The sequence below is a fragment of the Penaeus vannamei genome, chromosome 20, assembly GCF_042767895.1.
Source record: "Penaeus vannamei isolate JL-2024 chromosome 20, ASM4276789v1, whole genome shotgun sequence".
NCBI lineage: Eukaryota > Metazoa > Arthropoda > Malacostraca > Decapoda > Penaeidae > Penaeus > Penaeus vannamei.
In genome coordinates this window covers 37,285,285-37,305,284 of record NC_091568.1, presented here as the reverse complement: position 1 = coordinate 37,305,284, position 20,000 = coordinate 37,285,285, and the positions used below count along the sequence as shown (strand labels likewise).

Below are 20,000 nucleotides of genomic sequence, written 5' to 3'. Positions count from 1 at the left end.
AACATCAGATATACATGCATGTAGTTGCCCAAAAATCCAGAATACACACGCAGACATTGACGTACAAAAATAATCAATTCAATACATCCACAAACAACACACATACATACACACATTATCAGTACATGCAAGAAAATGAACACATGTACATATAAACTATGATTCAAATACAATAATATATTTTTAGCTGTCATACATAAACCTAGGTTGGATTTCCCTAGACCTGCAAAAATGATAATTAACATGACTTCATCTGCCACTTCTTCCACAATCTATCAAGAATTATAAATGATTTGTAAACATATCAAGCTTACAAAGTTTGGAACCAATTTCTTCTGAGCTGAATCTTGATAATTTTTTAAAAACTAACACAATATTACACAAACCTATAAATAGACAAATATATAAATAAGTAAATCTATTTTCTTACTTTCTTGTTTGGAAACACCTTTCACAGTAAAGCCTACAATAGCTCATATAAAAGTATAAGTAAATAAACTGGTGAATAAATAAATTCCACAATCTCCCACTTTCAAAACCAAGAAAGAATGAAGACCCTAATTAAAAATAATAAATAAAAAGACTAAAATCTATTATGCAATGGCATTCATACAAAAAATATAACAGATTATAAAAATGCATATATTCTATATATATATCAATATGATACATATTGCTACAATTACAATTGTGTGCACAGATAGTGAGCAATGATATATCTTTAGCTCTTACAATACCTAAAATCTGGCAAAATTCAACTTTTTTCTTTCATTGACTTCTTTTCCATACCATGCATTCATACAGCTATATCTTTTCAAATGTATATAAAAAAAGTAAATAAATGGCTAAATAATGATGCATCATTCACCTTCCACCTATTCAACTCAATATTCAATTACTTTACCTCATTTGTCTGGTAAGATGATTGACCGTAATCATTGGTGATAAACCTTCAATAAATTTGTTATAATTCCTCTCCAGCTCCCTGTGGTACTCCCTCATGTCAGAGCCAATCAGTGTTTTGTTCCGCCGTAATGCATCTTGGCATCTGGAAGAATATATTGCAAGAAAATCATTGATGATGCCTTTTTTTTTTTCTTTTTTTTTTTCTTTTTTTTTGGGGGGGGTCATTTTCAAGTTCTAGTAAATAAATAAATAAATATGATACAGAAAACTAATACTATTTTTTGTTCAAAAAGCTCACCTCTTACTGTCCTTTATTACAAAAACAAATTGTACACTCATACTCATAGTAAGTTAACTCTATAAAACTGGCATGAAAGCTTTTGGTCATCGTGTAACTACCAATATTAATGTTAAATCTTAAGAGCATACTTTTTGGAGAAGTCCTTGAAACAGAGTCGAAGTTTATTTTGAAGTCTGTTAGGGGGCTTCCTGCTGTCAACCAGATCTGATAGGAAAATGTGAGCAACCTCCATTGGTCCCTGATTCACCGTTGTTCCAATGCACCCCTGTAAAAAATACAATTGATTCCCATGTGTTGTTTTCATCCCAGAACAAACACATAGATAACCTTACCAATATGTAAGATTTCCTTATCTTCTAAAAAACTGAAATATTACAGACTAAACATTCCAACAATCACATAGGTAGGCCATTTTCAGAAAGTGATAAAAATTGCATAGCTTCAAATAAGAATAGTCATGTATACATTCTATATAACAATCAAAAGTGTTAACTCCATGTTAATTTGTAAACATGTAGATCTTTGACACAATTCACTGTGTTACCTGAAGCACCATCTGTAGAATCTTGTGATCTGGAGGATCTTGGTTGATGGCTGCAGATAACTCCTTTGTCTTCTTCTGTATGTCTTCAATAGCAACTTCAATTGGAGTCAACACCCACTGAAACAAGTTTATGATTAATGTATTATAATCATACTAAAACCATGGATGAGTGTAAAAAAAAAAATCTGGCAAGTGATTTTCAACTATCTGAGCCACTAATTTAAAAAGATGGTACTGAATGTTGTGTAGCATCTATTTTTATAAATATTTCCAAATATTTTAAATTCAGACACGTGTTTTGCAAATTTACTTTATTTACAGTATTTCAGTACAGTTTTCATCTAGGAAATCAAAATAAAAGTCATTTTGAAAATGAAAATATATAAAAGAAAACAGTTTAACATGAAAATATAGACATATTATCTATGATACTCTTTCATCTACAAATTTAAACACTCCACACAGAAATACAGATTCTAAATGCCACAACACTGTAACAAAGAAAATATTACACATCATAAATGTATGATCCTGTGAGACTACTGACATTGTTGCAAGTTCACTACTGTCATGCTTTTTAAGCACCAAATTGTTGGAATCATCAAATGTGTGACAAATGAAATCTATAGATTCCCATACAACTTAACAATATTCAGAAGTTATCTGAACTCATTTATTTCAGATTTCAGAAATCAATATGAGAGAGATTGGGGTATTTTGATTTTTTTTGGGGGGGAAACATGATAGGACAGACATAGCAAAATTAATAAAATTTGCCTTCGTAGATCTTGGATGTTATGTACAACTACTATGCACCATACAAATTTCACCAGAGCTTGAGGGACCATAAGAAATATATGTGTTTTATCAAAATGTCCCTTTCTTTTCTGCTGCAAGATTTGATATGCATGAAATAATAAAAGTAATACAACACAAATATAAGTACTAATGCGTCAATGAAATAACTTACAGACATTCTGTCAACAACTTGGATCCTAGTCTTCACATATGGGAACATATGCTGTGTTGTCAGGATGGTCTTCCTCTTATATTGCTCATGAAGCTCTCCATGCGCTCTCCCATCAGGTGTGAATGGTGTTGAGAAGATGAACCGTTCTTTGGAAAGGGGAAGTTTTAAAGTCAAATGAGCATGTGCTTTAAAACTTTGCTTGGTCAATTATACAAGTTCTATTATCACAGTATTAGCAAAAGCAGTGTCCAGTCATAAAGACAATGATGACTTACTAATGTTATAATTTTTCTCAAAAGAAGTAACTCTGTCCCTGTATTCATATTCATCAAAATAAGGCTCAACGTAAGTGATCTGGATACAAGCTTTGTCGGAATCCAGTTTGGTGGCATCGACTGTGTTACTGTCCTTTATCATCAAAATATTTTCTGCACCAAAACGGTCACTGTAAAAGGCCTGTAAAAATATAAAGTTATTAAGTAAATAATTCATCACTACAACAAGCTATTATCACAAACTTTACCAAATCATTTTTTTCAGTACATTCAGGCATCAAATATAGAGATTCCATTATCATTCTCCTATTAAAAAATGAAAAACCTTCCAGTACCTCTAATCTGTGAGATATCTCAGGTAACTTGGTAAGCATAGGTTCCTTGTAGATGAACTCTTCCCCATCAAGATCACCAAACTTGGATCCATAAAAACCAACTCTGAAGTATGTTCCAAATATTCTTCTTCCCTCTAGTGCATCAATCTTTGAAAAAGCGTCGTGAAGTTTTGAGTAGATGTTGATCAGCTTCTTCCAATCTCTGTTCTTCTCAGCAATGGGAGTTAAGATCTTGTAGACCTCATTCAAACATTCAAACATACCAGCCTGGAATAATACAAAAACATGTATATTACTGGTACTTAACAGGACTTTATCTAAGGAAGATCCAGGTAGGAGGCAACAGTAAGAAAACTATAAGCCTCCTATATCTATATTATTTGTAATTTCTGTTGAAATGTTCATACTTATAGAGATGTCATTATGGATAATGTAACACAGAGAATTACAGTTACTGCACTTTTTCAAAGACAATAAAATAAAACAAATTGAATATGCTATGCTAGTGTCACGAATTGCCCCATATATTCATAACTTACCAATCCACTGATATAACCAGGCACTAGGATTTATCAGTATACTTCATTGTTAAAGAAATAGTATTTTCACAAAATATTCCCACTTAACTCACTCATCAGCTGACATCCTATCATGGTTAGACTCACCCACACTGAACAGCCTCTCAAAAGCAGGCTTAAAGCCTCTCAAGCTTCATCTCCTATACAACTGATTATGCAATTGCTAAGAATATAGAAAGTGGGTTGAATATTTGTCTCATCAAACTTGTAAGTAATTTTTCTACACAAGCAGCTGACTCCATACACTCGCCCAGTGCATGGTTCAGTATGGTGCTAGGAGAGCCCATTGATCATGGATTAATATCATACCTGTCCATATAGAAAGGAGATGAAATTTCCAGTCCTTCAAAGAAAGTTCTTTTTATTTGCTTGTAATTGTTTAATTCTGAACTCTGTTTTGAGTAAATGCCCAGTTTCCTTTGAGAAGTCATTATTGCTGTTTACATTTATCACAGAAGCTGCCAATATATCAACTTGTGTGATAGCGAGATGGCATGCTATCAGCCAGGGACCATGGGAAATGTCACACTGTGCACATGTGCACATATTTGAATTTACGAGCAGTTGTGGTAAAACATGAGGTGGAATCTGTCATCTCACACTGTTAGCCTACAGACACCCACCTTCACACTACAGCCATGTTTGGTCATTCATACAACAAAATGCGAGTATAAAGTAACTGCAAAATTAAGAGGTAATGTTGTGAAACATGGAGGGCAAGTTAACTATATTACCTGTAAAATGCATTTCAACTGCACCCTATCAGCAATATTTAATTTTGCATCAAAAGATTTCATATACATTCATGCAAAGCAGGTGGACCAACTCCAAAGTGCTACATGAAGTTGATGTTAAGCTTCTATACTCAAAAGCAATCAATATTTTCCTTACCTGCTGCAAAGAAGAGCTTGCCTGCTCCAAAAGCCCAACTAAACCATTTTCTGTGAAGTACTTTCCTGTACAGATACCCTCTTCATCTGGGCTTAAAACATCATCAGACACTGCAAGGAAAATAATAAAGTACATCACTCTTGTAAATCTTTCTTGTTCAAAATTATACCATTAACCATAACACATAAGCAAAAAATAACCAGCTGCTTCAACTAGTTTCAGTCTTTTAACTGATTAGTCATGACATTTATTTAAATCACATCCCTAGTGCATGATCCACTTGATAAGAAAAAAATGAAAATCTGTGGTAAAACTAACATACTTTAACTGTAGTCAATCATTTATGCAGTTTCAGATTTATAAAAATATACATTTAAGTAAACTTTATAAAATATTCAAATCTAATGCTAAAACATATGTAAAACATTGCCAAGCTTTTAGTTGGCATTAAATATTTTGAAATAGTTGAGGTCCTATCACACAAGACTGTCACTCCTGCTGGAATGATATCTCATCACATCCTGTGCAGTCAAGCTTGCTCTAACTTATGCATGTTAAACAGTTGTTTTGCATGTTTGGCTTGGGCTGTGGTCACTGAGGAGAAACAACCATTCAAATGTTGCCTTAAAGCTTCTTTTTAGCTTATTATCCAACCAATCCTTTATGTAGCAGACCACCAGATCCATTTTTCTACTAACTAATTCAAATGAAATATTGTACAGTCAAAATTTCTAGTCTTGAATCATTACCTGCACTTTCCTCTAAAACATTTGGTGAAAGTTTACAGAAGGTAACAGCTCCAGTTGGAAGGTGAGGACAATCCTCCAACATGTATAAGTATTCTGACACAAGAGCTGCACTGTGGATCAGGCACATGGCAGCTTCAGCATGCTGAACTCTCTCACTGTGCTTCTGAGCCATGCTGGCTAACCAAGTCAAGCGCAGGTCTGGGGAGTTTTGATAGCCTCGGGCTATGGAAAAGAAAAAATCCATTTAGCAGTACTGAATTGATTGATGCATAAATTCACAATCTTAAAAGTGGTTTACACTTTGACAAACATCTAAAATGTCAAAATTACCATTATCACCATCATTATTTTCAATGTCCTTGATAATTACCTATTCTATACATCAAGTCAAGCAGCATCTCAGGATCCTCTTGGTACTCTTTCATCTTGACAGTATCAGACAAGATCATGTGCAAGTTGAACACTAAATCTCGGACCTGTGGAACATACATATTTCATGCAGCATGAAAGAAGTAAGCAGGTAACTGCTTCTGCATAAACACCTGTTTAAGGACAAGTAATCTGTAAATATAACTTGTTTCTTCTATCAACCTGTCGGCAGCGCAGGTTGTATTACATAATAACTAATACAACTGGGACTCATTAAGGACGTAGCTACAGGCTCATTTTGCAAAAAACATAATAGTTTGATGTCCACTTACACATTAACCCAGTCCTACGTGGAAAAGGGTCACAAACACAAGGTAAATAAGTACATATGAAAAAGAAAAGATCAATAAAGTAACATATTGCAGTCTCCCGATGTTCCATCTCTCCTTACAAACTTTCCTTTGAGATGCATCCTATTATTTTTCATAAACCAATTAAAGTAAAAATTCAAACCATTTGAAATAACTCTAAATGTAATTGGCTAAACAGGAGATTTTGATCTTTTTTTCATGTAGTTTCATGAAGAACAAAAATCAATTAATAAAATACTCTTCAAACCTGTTCAGGGAAAGAAGTATCTTGCAGGTCAGCATCTTCCTCTGCATAAGTAAGGATGGTCTTCAAGGAACGTCGAAGATAAGCCTCATTGAAGGTTTGTGAGGTTCCCACCAGCGAACTCAAAGACATAGTAACCTGCATTTTTACTCGGGCAAAGTTCTGTGAAAGGATAATTCAAATATAACTGTAAGAAAGAGTATCAAAAGTAAAGAATGTAGAGAAAATGTTAAATATCAATATAACCAATTCAAACACCCCTCAAGATACTTACGTTGCCAATCTCGAAATTATGCCTCATGAGTAGGTATAGAGATGCTGCAGCATGGGATCGTATTGTGCAGATGCAAGATGAGCAGTGCTTCAGAAGCTGCAGGCACAAGTCTGCACACTGCTCTGTTTCCTCATCAAACAGGAGCCCTGGGAACTATACATAAAAAATGGAATTAAATAAAGAGTAAGAACAGTAATAAATGCATTAAAATCTAAAGTAGACACAAAGTAAAACAAAATAATACAATGCTCTACTCATACCATCTCGCTAATTAGCCACACTAAACTAATGAAAATTGCAAAAAATGATGATTGCAATACTTGTTAACAATCAAAAGTTTTTTCAGAAATTGGTTTGCTTTTTAGCCACTTTCCACATTGTCATTACAGGTAAAGTGCTTCTACATAATGCATGTTTAGGAATTGGTACTTTAAGAAAATTCTAGTAACTAATACTGTTATCCTCATAAAGCATTACTCTACAAAGAGGTAAATATCAATATACACTACCACAGTCCCATTATAAAACCTTTACAACAAACCTTGGCAACAAGAGCTCGCTGAGTGTTGAACATATTTGTTAGTGATGTAGTTGACTGGTTTGAAGCAAGAGCATGAAGCAGTACTCTGAATACCACACTCAGCAGACCCTGGAGGTGATCTGCATTTGTGACCACCTGCAAAATACAAGAGAAAGTGAATTACGCTGAATACTGATATCATGTAATGTATCATTTGCTCAAAAGATGAAGAAATTGAAAAGTCTGCATAAATACTGGCAACCCAAGTTGGAATATTGGCTCAACATCTTATCTTCCATCATTAACCTTGTTAGCGGAGTATCAACAGACACTATAAAGTAGTGTCTTGATGTGTATTGGTGATGCAAATATGGGAAGGGAGGGATTTGGGGGAGCAGGAGCAAAGGAGGACAGGGAGGAAGGGGAAAAGGGGAGGAAGGGGAGGGAAGGGAAGGAGGAAGGAGGAAGGGGAAAAGGGGAGGAAGGAGGAAGGGGAAAAGGGGAGGAAGGAGGAAGGGGAAAAGGGGAGGAAGGGGAGGGAAGGGAGGGAGGGAGGAGGAAGGGGAAAAGGGGAGCAAGAGGAGGAAGGGGAGGGAAGGGAGGGAAGGAGGGGGAGGAAAAGAACAAATTTTACCTGTACAATGTTCTCCAAAGTGTCCAGAATGATCATATTAGCTTCACTCGCCAGATGGCCCTCAACTTGTGATTCCTGTTCTAACTCCTGATGAGTTGACCGTTCCGTATCCTGCTGTTGGTGGCGCCAGGGGAAGGTCTCCTTGCGCCAACGGAGTCGCTCACCAGTTCCAGAAGGAGACGGTGGGTTGCGCTCTGTCAATTTGATTAAAACCACTGAGTACAAAAATCAACATCTTTAAATCAATGCACGGCTTACTTTAACTAGAATTCCAAATATAGAATTTACATAAATTTCTTTGTACATAGTATAAACAATATACACTGAGGAATGGACCCAACAAAGAGTGAAACATTGAAAGAGAATTAGTAAATGCACTGTAGTCTCTAGAAATTGTTAAGTTTAATCATAACATGGCGGTATCTTTACTGTTATATAATCACAAGTATCAAATCAAATAGAACACATTTTTTCCTGTTAGACATTTAAAACCCATTGCTGCTGGGTAATCATACTGTCTACTGTAGTTTTTTTTTTTGTGTGAATTTTGTTTGCGGATCAATGGCTCCACAAGCGCTCAGCCACCAAGGAGCCAATTAGTAGACCCTCAGCTGACTTCCATCATCCTTCAGATTTGGGAAAATACTTTTTCTATTTTTATTGGTGTTATTCTAATTATTGGCATCATGTTTATCATAATGTTATGAGCAATAGCAATAAGCAAATAAAAGATTCTTTTTGAATATCAAGAAAAAGGATGATCAGATGAGACAGGTAGGCCTAGTAAAGGACGTCTCGGTGATTAAGCACTTGAGGAGCCATCTATGTTATAAAGATACTGAATAAACAAAAAAGCAACACAGTGGACATGGCATGTATTTTTGCCATCCTGGCATTAGAGGGTTAAGCTACAATAATGGTCATTATCATTATCATCATTATATTCATCATCATCATACCAGTGATAATAACAATACTAAATAATGATAGTGATTAATAACAACAAAATATAAAGATAAATGAAGTTGTGATTTCTCTCTTTTTTACAAACCATTAATTACTACATGAATATAAAACAGAATTATTCCAATATCAAAATCAGGTAAACAAAAAAACATGCTGCAAATCTATTTACACTTGTAGGGTTAATACAACAAATGTTAAAAAAAAGACAAAATTATTAAATTTAACTTCAGTAAGGACATAAAAGTAGCTTTAACATTATACCCTACAACTGGTTATTTCCTAATATCAGTTCCATGAAGTCTGGAGGGTTTCACTTATACCTAAAGTAATACAATTTTATGAATGAATTTAAATAAAAAAGGATGATAATGAAATTAAATGTGTTACGTATTAGCCAGAAAAAAACAATTGTTACTCAATTTTTTTTCTTTCTGGTTTGGAATTTTCTTCATTTACGATAGTGCTCTTGATTTGACCAAATTCATATCTCAAAAATTATGTAATAACAATTACAAATCAATGATCATTATAAACTAGTAATGTTTACAGTAGACACAATTAGTATTTCTTATTTCTTGCTTTCTTTTGAGAGGGAACAATAAACTTTCATCATAATGATACAGGTAGCAGATACAGAGTAAATTGCAAAATAGTCCATCCTACGCCTTGAAAGATTTCAGTTGTTCTCATACTTTTCTCAAATGTTTTCAAAGTAGCTCTCTTTTACGGACCATAAATTCTGCATCCACCTTAACTACAAAATATCAATATCAACTCCAGAGCTAATTGACACGACTTGCACCGAATTGAAAATAATGAAAAAAGTTTATGCAAAAAATAAACATCACTTAATTAACCAGAACACATGCAAAAAGCTCTTGAGGGAATATGCTGATATTTCATCTTTTATATGATCTCATTCACAGTGCTTTTATGTTCTAAAAATATAGACCATGCAAATGGATTATTTGCTTATTGTCATGAATATAAGCATAGTTTTCTTAAGCAATATTTCTTAAGGAATAATATTTATTTTTTTACAATAGTTCATAGTTAGAGGTTCAGATGGATACAAACAAGTCCTATTTTTCTTTAGTAATTTCTAAGTTCAAGAAATAAATAAATGCAAATTAACAGTTTATCAGAAAAGCAAAACTAAGTGATGCATGGCTATTTTGTTAAAGCGATTCTTTTTGCATATTTAGTTTAGCAATTTTCATATATACAATAAAAGATCCAACTAGTTTTTACACTAATTAATTTATTCATTACTATCTGCTTTTCAATCTATCTCTAGAGAAAACCTACTTGCATTGCAGATAACGTTCACTTGTTGCAGTGGAATCTAATGATAAATGACTCCTGGTGAAAATACCTGACTAAATTGTAACACTCAATATAAGCTGGGATACCTGCATGCCACAACTTCTCTGTCACCAGAATAAATGCTACTATAATCATGGCAAACATGCCTTGAAATGAACTTTGTAAGCCACTTTCACATTCTTCATACAGACTACCAAACGGTATGTTAACATTTTTTTCTTTCACAGATTAATGTCCCTTCTAATCTTTTAATTCCCATAGAGAACCAGGTACTAAAATCAGATTTCAGTATTTTCTCATTTAGCTATAACGAGAAATATCAATGCATGAAAATTACCATGCTAGTCTATCTGCCATATTTCCCAACTAACAAATGAAAAAGGGGCAAAATTTAACAGCACCAGAAGGATACTATTACTGACTACCTGGATGCATTGTAGACTAGTACTCATTCTATTTTCAACTAGAAAGATAGTATATCAAGTTTCTGTACTTCCAAAACATATTCCTGTATCATTTTAGTTGATGATACACACTCAGAATGGAATTTCTCAATTTCACTGCCAATATCATATCACAAAACTTGGGTATGAATCTTAAAAAATTAAAAAGGAAATCACATTATCTATTATGTCTTGCAGGAGGAGTTGATCCCTTTAACCCTTTTGGTTCTCTTATAGCCTATTTCAACTAAATGTTTGTGTTAAAGTTTCTTTTGCTATATTCATTAATAAAAACATCCATACAACATAAATTTCCTACATATACCTCATTCTTTCTTTCTATATTCATAATTTTTTTTATTGCATAAAACATTACTTTCTTCTTCATACTTGACCAATATTATCATTCCGCCATAGTCAAGTTTTAGTCTTTAGTCCATTTAATGGTGGGATATCTTTTTTAGATTTTTTCTTTGTGATTTTCTACTACTATCCTCCTCTCTCTCATTTTTCCCTCCCCATTTTGTTTTGTCTGTGCATTAAAAGTGTACATTGAAAATAAACCTTTGAAAATCCACTATACCTCTATCTAAACTGTATTACAAAATAAAAGTACTTTAAGGCATCAACTGAGCCTTTGAAACAATTACTTACAGTATCATACTTATTGAATTTAATACAATTTAGATATATAAAAATAAGAACATAAAGTCAATAAAATAACATACTATAAAGTGAGTGGAAACTGCTGTTTGTGTGAACAGAGAGAAAAAAGGACGTCAAATCTAAATTGTTGATAGATTAAGAAAAAAAAATCTGAAAGGAGGCTCTGACACTGAAATGGAAAGTTCATCATAACATAACTACCAACATCTACAGTTTCTTCAATCATTATCAAGTTTAAGTTTATAAGCTCAACTATGTCACAAGTTTTATCTTCTTAGCATGTTTAAAAGGGCCACATAAACTGCAACTTAAGACATCAAAGGCAGTTGCAATAACACAGCTTTTATGAACTTAGTTCCAGGAAACCAATGAAAAACCAGAAAAAGACAAATAAAAGAGACAGATAGAAAATATTCTAGTATGTAATATGTGTAACTATCTCACAAAAGAAATGATGCATAACTCAAGAAAATGAACAAGAATTAAGAAGCTCTAGAAAAAAAAAAATTATTTATAAAGGAGGAGTGTGAGGAAAGGCTATCGAAAAATGCATTCCATCAGTAATTCAAAATTGAATGTATATACGAAACAATAAAAAATTCATGTATTCCAAATCAGGAACTGTGCCTTAACCTACAACTTATCTACCACTACAAGAAATCTTCCTCCAGACCCCAAGCCAGAGAGTGGGGGTTGTGAGAATGTTAGCAGTGCGAGCCAAGGAGTTATGTAGAACCCCTGGTAAAGTGCACAGGCAGCAGACACAGCCACAACATTGCTGGGTTGAAGGGTTGAGCAGTTGATTGAACGAGTGAGTATCTCACTGATCTGCTGCATGCGACACAAACCTGCTCCCTGGATGTAGAACTGTGATAATCCAACAACATGAGGGGTGTTGGAAGGAGTGTTACCTCGACGTCGGAGCATCATTTCCGAACGTGCAGAATTCTGACCCATGATGGCTTCTTCCAGGCGGCTCTTCATGTCTGCTTTGCATCGTAGACTTGGCCCTCCACCTCGAAGGGAGATCTTCTTTCCCTATAAAATATGTGTTGGTAAGATAATACATGTTTTACATATCAAATCTTGGGTATGAACTACAATTTAGTAACCATTTGTTTTTTGAAATAGAAGAGTTAAACATAGAATTATAAATATATGATGTTAAGACTAAGGTGGTGTAATGAGATGTTTATTCATAGCTTCATAACAATTATCAATAGTAAATATATATTCCAAACAGAAATCATACTATTTATTTACTATTATACTTCTCCATCTCAATGTTGAACAAATGATCTCATTTCACTCCTTTAAATGAAATATCATCCTTAATTTATTCTGTACTCTCTCACTTCACTCCCACCATCTTCAAAAATTATCTATATGTACCTCTAGTACCCCATAACTTTTTGAAATATATTAACCATTATGCAGATATCTTCATTAAAAAAAAAAAAAGGCAGCAAAAGTTCATTTCTTTTCTCAATTTGCAAAAATAAAAGAAAATATTCAAAATGACCAAAAAACTATTTCAACCACCAAAAAGCACAATAGACAACCAGAAAATATAAATCACAAAACATGTATATACAATATTTATACCGTTTTCCTCCAAAGACATAACTGTCTTCCACTAAAACGTTAAAAATCGAATGCTTGCAGTTTTTCAAAAACCCAAATGATGCCCTTACGCTTTTCTAGAAATATATCTTTTCATATTTCCACTTATCATCATATGGACTGAAGAGTTACTAAAAAAGTTTACTTATGATAATTTCTCAGAAGAGGAGGTGCCCAAGTTTCCACTGATTCTAGACATCTATGCAATGCAAATTATTACAACCTATGACAACACAATCTTATATGCTAGTTCATGCATGAAGCCATAATAGTCAACTAAAGAAAAATAAACTCAGTCTAAAAGGGAATCCCTTACTCATTTCATTAAAAAAAAACAGGTCTTTACAACTGGTCACCACATTCCTTTTAATCACTGCTAGTTTATATTAGAACCTTTTTTACAATTGAGGACAATATGCAAGGATTCAATGACATCATACTTGGTCATTGAAGAATAAAATAAAATGAGTAAATATTAAAAACTCAAATATTTTTCTTGAACTAGTCTCAGTGGTCAAAGGGAATACTGGAGCTTTAATCAGTACACAAACAAATAAATGCAAGTGTATAAGTTTATGTAAATGGTGAAAAAAAAGACTAGAAGCAACAACGATGTTTATGCTCACATATTCAGTGACTTCTCCAATAATGAAAGATAAATCTAAGAAAACCAAAACAAGTACCAACTGGAAAAGGTCTTTCATTGTGAGAGTAACTTAAGAGTCAATTCAGCATCAATTCTGATTGGATTCGTAAAATTTAAACAAATGAATGCAACCCCTCATCACAAACAATGTACACTTGTTGGGCCACAGCAACAACTGACAATGAACATTCAAATAGAGAAATCTTGGATGAGAAGAGTTAGTAAAATTGCACGATAAAATCTAAGCCTAATCTGCACCTTCTAGTAAGTGTAAGGTGTATTGGACAAACTTGAAGCATGTGAATTTCAGTTGATATATGGAGGTTTGGATAGAACAATGGCTTTACCTAACATATGCGTGGGCAAGAACTAAGTAGGTAAGAATAAAAATATCAGAATGCAAATGCACTTGTGTGTGTAGATGTAGATTTAAACACTGGTGTGTATTACTAAGAGCATGAATTATAAAAAAGGCATATGATATAACATACTTCTCACCAGGATTTCTCCAGAAACAATGCAAACAGAAAATTTAAAGGACCTGCAGATGTAAACTCTGAAGAAGTAAGGAATACGACAGTGTGCAAAAAACAACTGTACATTACGAGTTCACATTTCAAGCATAGAACAATTCGCATATATACATGGGATTGCTGATGAAGATCGCAGATCTTTGTAGGACTATGTGCCAGCTGAACAAAGTCTGAAGAATTCTGGAATGGACACAAGAGCAGAAAAGAGAAATAAATGATGCTTCCTTGATAATTTTTAACTTTCTGAAAATGGCAGTATACAGAATTCTTGATACTTTTCCAAAAATATTAAATGACTGCCTTCCTGAATGGATCTCTGTGTCATCAAGAAAAAAATCAATTGATAATATCTGGCACATCTTATTTCTTAATTGTCATATACCAGCAGTAACAGAATATATAGGCAACAGTTGTAATTATTTGCCCTTATTAACTAGTAACTATTCACAATAAACTGTATATTCAATAATATATATATAGTCTCTGCTTTCATTTGTTTTAACTTTGTTTCACTACTGAAGCTTTCTAATAATATTACTAAATGTTATTTGTAAAATGTTATTTGTAAATAATGTTTCTACAATTTTCACATGCTACATATGCACCTACACTCTCTGGATACCAAACTTGGTAACCTATATGACAAGCATGTATAATGAAGGTTTCAACCCCAACATTCAAGGGGTATTCTTCATTCTACACATTCCTGGTTAAATGCAGCCATGGACATGATTCATGAATCCATGTAAAAATGACTAATGCATTGTTAAATAGGAAGAAACCAAATATGAAGCATCACACATATTTACAAAAACTTGTTATCATTCAGATTTGCACCTCTGATATGGTCTTTTGATTTTTTTAAATCTGAATCAGTGAACCTCAAACTATTGTACTTATTTGCAAGGGTGGTCATTATTTTAACAATAAGAGGAGAAAATAATCTCTTATTGCAAGCAACATGCTTTCCCTCACTTCTCCTTCCATTACCATTCAATTGATTAAGTTGTTATCAATGTATATACAGTAAAGTGTCACTTATTTGCAGAGTCTTGAGCAAATACAGTTTACTATACAGAAAGACTGTCATATATCTATATACATGTCAAAATTTATGACTCTCTATTGTGGAAAGGTATGAATGAGAACAAATATCTTCACAATACAAGAGATGTATTTAACCGGTTTTGATTATATCTTTGGCAGAAATACATGTATTTCTGACGAAGATATAATCAAAAACGGTTAAATACATCTCATGTACTGTGAAGATATTCGTTCTCATTCATACCTTTCCATATTGGTCAACATGAATACAGTTCATGTCTCTCTATATCCTGCTGTTTGATTCCAGAGCTAGACTTTGGAACAGACACAATGGTCCATGCCTTGATTCTTACAGTATAACTCAGTTAAAGAAGCACTAATCATGCATGTGCAGAAATATATCTGGCATAAAGTAAAGTGAAACTTTTTAAAATCTGAACTTGCATGTTATGTGCAATACTTTCTAGGGTTTATTTGTTGTGAGTGCATATCACCATACTAACAACAAAGGCAAAAAAATAATGTGTGCCTATCCCAACTATGAAAGATAATTCACTTATTTCTGGGAGTCAATGACACATTCTTTTAAAACAAAAAGATCTCTAAATATCTATATACTAAAATCTGAAGGTCAGAAACTTAAAGCTACCCTAGTCAGACTACACCACATATGGCACAGACTAAGAATTAGTGTGATCAGCCTTTGGACTTTCTTGCCCTTATTTTCTTTCTTTCTCAGGTCAAGGAAATGAGAATAAAATGATGAGCAAAATTCTCTTCACCTAAATATGTATTAATGATGACCATAACATAAACAATAAACTGATATGACTGCAAATTCTTCCAACTCTACACAGACTCCCATTTCATAACAATATAAAAAAATAATAATAATAAAAATTCAAGGAAAGTGGCAATCCCAAATTGAGTATAGTGAGGCTCGAAGGCATATCGCAACACACTTAGCAACATAGCAGGCACTTGTCAAATAGCATTCTTCTGGCAAGCATAAAAATGTGTTATGGTGTATCTTTCCTTACATCCTCTTCCTTTTACATTGGTATTTTGCTATTTCATAACTGGAGGGCAAAAATACATTGCTAATTTTTTATACATATACATAGAGATAGCTCTACCAGAGCTTAATCACCCAGGGGTCAATTATTAGTCTTACTTGATCATACTGTTTTTCCTGATTTTTTAAATTATTTCCATCTTTTATATTTTGTAACTGGTTTGGTAATACTATAACAATCCCAATATCCACAATAATAATCATAAAAACACTAATGCTATTAACCCACTAACGTGAGTATATTTTGAAGCCAAAAATAAAAGTTTCCGGGCAGCCACAAAATCAGCCCTGATACAGCGTCACACTGTAACAGGTGTCTCAAATGAGGGACACCCATCACTAGTGAGTTAATAGCATTGGAAAAAAAGAAAATTAAGTCAAATAGGCCTACTGACTAAGCCTTTGTGGAGCCATCAGAGTATGAAAACAAAATTCACCAAACAAAACTCCAGTAGACAGCGCAATTACCTAGCACCAATGCACCATCCCTCACAAGATGTCCATTAAGTTTATAGCAAAGCTCTTGGAAGCCATTTAAATATGGTATGCATTTGGAAGTTCCTGTCTGAGGCTGTGCATCTTCAAGGATACCCCTACATCCCATCCACTACCCCACCCCCTAGCATCCCCTATATATTCCCTAGTAGCTGGTACAAAAAATATCCATTTTATATGCAAGTTTATCTATGTTCATGGGAAAACTATGGTGAGTTTGAAAGGTTACAACACGTTATTCTTGGGCATTTTGACCATAACTTTTACCAAAAGGTGTAATAAACTGTTTTACAACTTGAGAAGAACCCTTTTTTTAAATTCATGTTGGGTTTTTAACTCTTCATGCAGATCATGTCTACTTTGATTTTAGGTCATTAATTATATTTACGGAGATGGCTATGCAAGTGTTCACCTGTTTACCCTTTACCTTGATTTTCATTTTTTTTTTTTTTTCGATTTTATCATTTTTTGGTTATCAATATTCCATCCACATTATATCAATTATAATGTTAATAATCATCATTATTATACAGGTATAGTCACTAGGGCCTACTGATTGACTCTTTCGTGGATGAGCACTTGTGGAACTATCTGTATACAACAAAATTCACAAACTATAGTGGATAGTATTTTATTCCAGAGCCTATGGGTTAAAAACATCAAATACACATAACGCAGGATGTCTTCCACAAACGTGAGTTGACAAACTGAAAAACAAATTTATGATCTATCCCTTTACATAAAAACAAAAAAAATCTACTTTTACCATAAGGTTTCTCCACTTTACTAATTCTTAAGTTCATGCTTCAAAATATATAGCAACTAATTATGATATGAGACTCATTTTGCATAATGTAATACCACAGCATAACATCCTATTTCAGCTTCAATTATTAATCTGGGGTGATTACATAAACGGTAAAATACTTGAAAAAATGCGAACTTAGTTTTCTTTTCCTGGAAGGAAATAAAAAATACATCCCACCTGTCACATGTTTTATATCTGAAAATCAATGCAACATTCTTTCCTTTGCAGCCCTTCTTCACTTCTTCAAAAGTCAACCCACATATAAAATCATTACCTCTGTCATTATTCTAAAACCAAATACTAATTCAGAGACGTGTCCAAACCCCTTCAAGGTCACTCCCTTCAACCTGCTGAATCAGCTGATCATGCCCCACCTGTCAGATGGCTCGATGGTCAGCCCTCCGCAAGTGAGGTATGATTAGCTGATCCTGATCCTTAGGAACTGAGTGAGAGAGACTGTTCTTTTTTTGTAGGTGTGGGTGTGGATGTGGATGTGTGGGAGTGGGTGTGGATATGTGTGGGTGTGGATATGTGTGGGTGTGGATATGTATGTGTGGGTGTGGATATGTATGTGTGCGTGTGGATATGTATGTGTGCGTGTGGATATGTATGTGTGCGTGTGGATATGTATGTGTGCGTGTGGATATGTATGTGTGCGTGTGGATATGTATGTGTGCGTGTGGAAATGTGTGTGTGCGTGTGGAAATGTGTGTGTGCGTGTGGAAATGTGTGTGTGTGTGTGTGTGTGTGTGTGTGTGTGTGTGTGTGTGTGTGTGTGTGTGTGTGTGTGTGTGTGTGTGTGCGTGTGCGTGTGCGTGTGCGTGTGCGTGTGCGTGTGCGTGTGCGTGTGCGTGTGCGTGTCCATGTGCATGTGCGTGTGCATGCGCATGAGAGAGGGAGGAGGGGGGGAAGAGAGAGAGAGAGAGAGAGAGAGAGAGAGAGAGAGAGAGAGAGAGAGAGAGAGAGAGAGAGAGAGAGAGAGAGAGAGAGAGAGAGAGAGAGAGAGAGAGAGAGAGAGAGAGAAATAAAAGAAACCAATCTCTTCTAAACTTCCCTTCAGTGCCAATAACCTGCGAACCTATCCTAAACAAAATCTGCAACACATCTAAAACCCAGATGGCTACCTGAACTACACCGAAGTGCTCCTGACTATGAGACACAGGAGGTAATGGAGGCCGTCCTTCATTAATGGTCTGTGTTGTAGAGTCTTCTGATGTGGTGCGCCCAACTCCTGGGTGGTGGTGGTGGTGGTGGTGGGTGACGTTGGCAGTGGCAGATATGGGTTGGGAAGCAGTAGCCGCATTAGCAACTTCCAGGGGTTCCTCTCCATACACTAAGTAGCTTGCACCCTGGGTGGTGGTTAGGATATGCTGCTTTCTGCCATCATTGCTTACTACAGGCAAATACATGCACTCTCACACACACACACAAATTACTTCCATTAATCTAAATCAAACTACAGATATGATGACAAAGCTTGTATGCTTTTTGTGTTTAGAAAATAAAAATTAAGTAAAGGGACAGGGAGAGGGAGAGGGAGAGGGAGAGGGAAAAGGTTGTAGAGCGAAAAATGTTCATCTACACATTATTAGCTATTTTTCCATAGAATCACCTGTGACATCTATTAATTACTGCACCCTGTAACAATTCTTTGGATACTCTTATCATCAGCTACAAAATTTATTCTGTCCTACTGCAACAGCAATATATTATCCTACTACTACAAGTTTAGTGAAAGAGTCATAGGATAGATGGACCAAAATATCCCACCCAAAGCTGTCAAGGTATAATTTAATTTTTCCAGTGCAGTGGGACCCCACACTGTCAAATTGCTAAGCCATGGTCTCTCTTGCAATTCTAAAGAGCCAGTTGCAGTCCCAACAGTAATGCAAAATGTATCTGTTTTCAGTGGCTCTTCAGGGCATGAGCTCACGAAGGAACAGAGCTATGAAGTTCAAAAACAACATATGTTTCTCAATAGGACTGATGTGTATGATAAGAGAAATTATAACCTTGCCAAATAGGAAAACAAGTATCTAAATATCCTGGGTGACGACAAGGAAATATAACTCATGTGTAAAACATGTGTAAAATACAGTTTTCTTCTTATTTCTATAACAATTATTTTCTATTCAGGAAACAGATAGTATTTTCTCAATACTCTTTTTAGTTGTACCACCTGAATTGTATAACTTTTTTTAATAACTATCTATAATAACTTTGATTACCAGAAACTAGCTAATCTTTGAAACTGAATTGAATAAACTTGTACCCAGGCTTAGCAAAAGACAAAAATACTCAGCATTTAATCCAATATCTGTGGGTAAAAAAGTTGGAAAAGTGGACATGATCACTGAATATTTGAGTGTACCAACAGTTTCCCATTTGTACCAGGCTCATTCAGTAGTTCG

General features: G+C 34.5%; 1 protein-coding gene across 25 annotated transcripts in view; it reads right to left on the bottom strand.

Moving 5' to 3' along the window:
• Zir (dedicator of cytokinesis) overlaps positions 1-20,000 on the bottom strand; it is a 58,005-nt gene that overhangs the window by 5,227 nt on the left and 32,778 nt on the right. For 13 of the 25 annotated variants that reach the window (XM_070135457.1, XM_070135469.1, XM_070135465.1 and 10 more), the window contains 15 exons: positions 18,714-18,938; positions 12,211-12,400; positions 7,962-8,155; positions 7,349-7,483; positions 6,808-6,960; positions 6,537-6,695; positions 5,920-6,025; positions 5,550-5,771; positions 4,801-4,910; positions 3,332-3,598; positions 2,997-3,177; positions 2,722-2,867; positions 1,752-1,868; positions 1,336-1,472; positions 905-1,048 (listed from right to left, as the gene is read on the bottom strand). In XM_070135457.1, the coding sequence (XP_069991558.1) occupies positions 905-1,048; positions 1,336-1,472; positions 1,752-1,868; positions 2,722-2,867; positions 2,997-3,177; positions 3,332-3,598; positions 4,801-4,910; positions 5,550-5,771; positions 5,920-6,025; positions 6,537-6,695; positions 6,808-6,960; positions 7,349-7,483; positions 7,962-8,155; positions 12,211-12,400; positions 18,714-18,938 (2,486 nt within the window). Of the gene's footprint in view, positions 1-904; positions 1,049-1,335; positions 1,473-1,751; positions 1,869-2,721; positions 2,868-2,996; positions 3,178-3,331; positions 3,599-4,800; positions 4,911-5,549; positions 5,772-5,919; positions 6,026-6,536; positions 6,696-6,807; positions 6,961-7,348; positions 7,484-7,961; positions 8,156-12,210; positions 12,401-14,275; positions 14,345-18,713; positions 18,939-20,000 lie in introns of all 25 variants that reach the window. The other 12 variants (XM_070135475.1, XM_070135481.1, XM_070135476.1 and 9 more) reach the window with 5 other exon arrangements.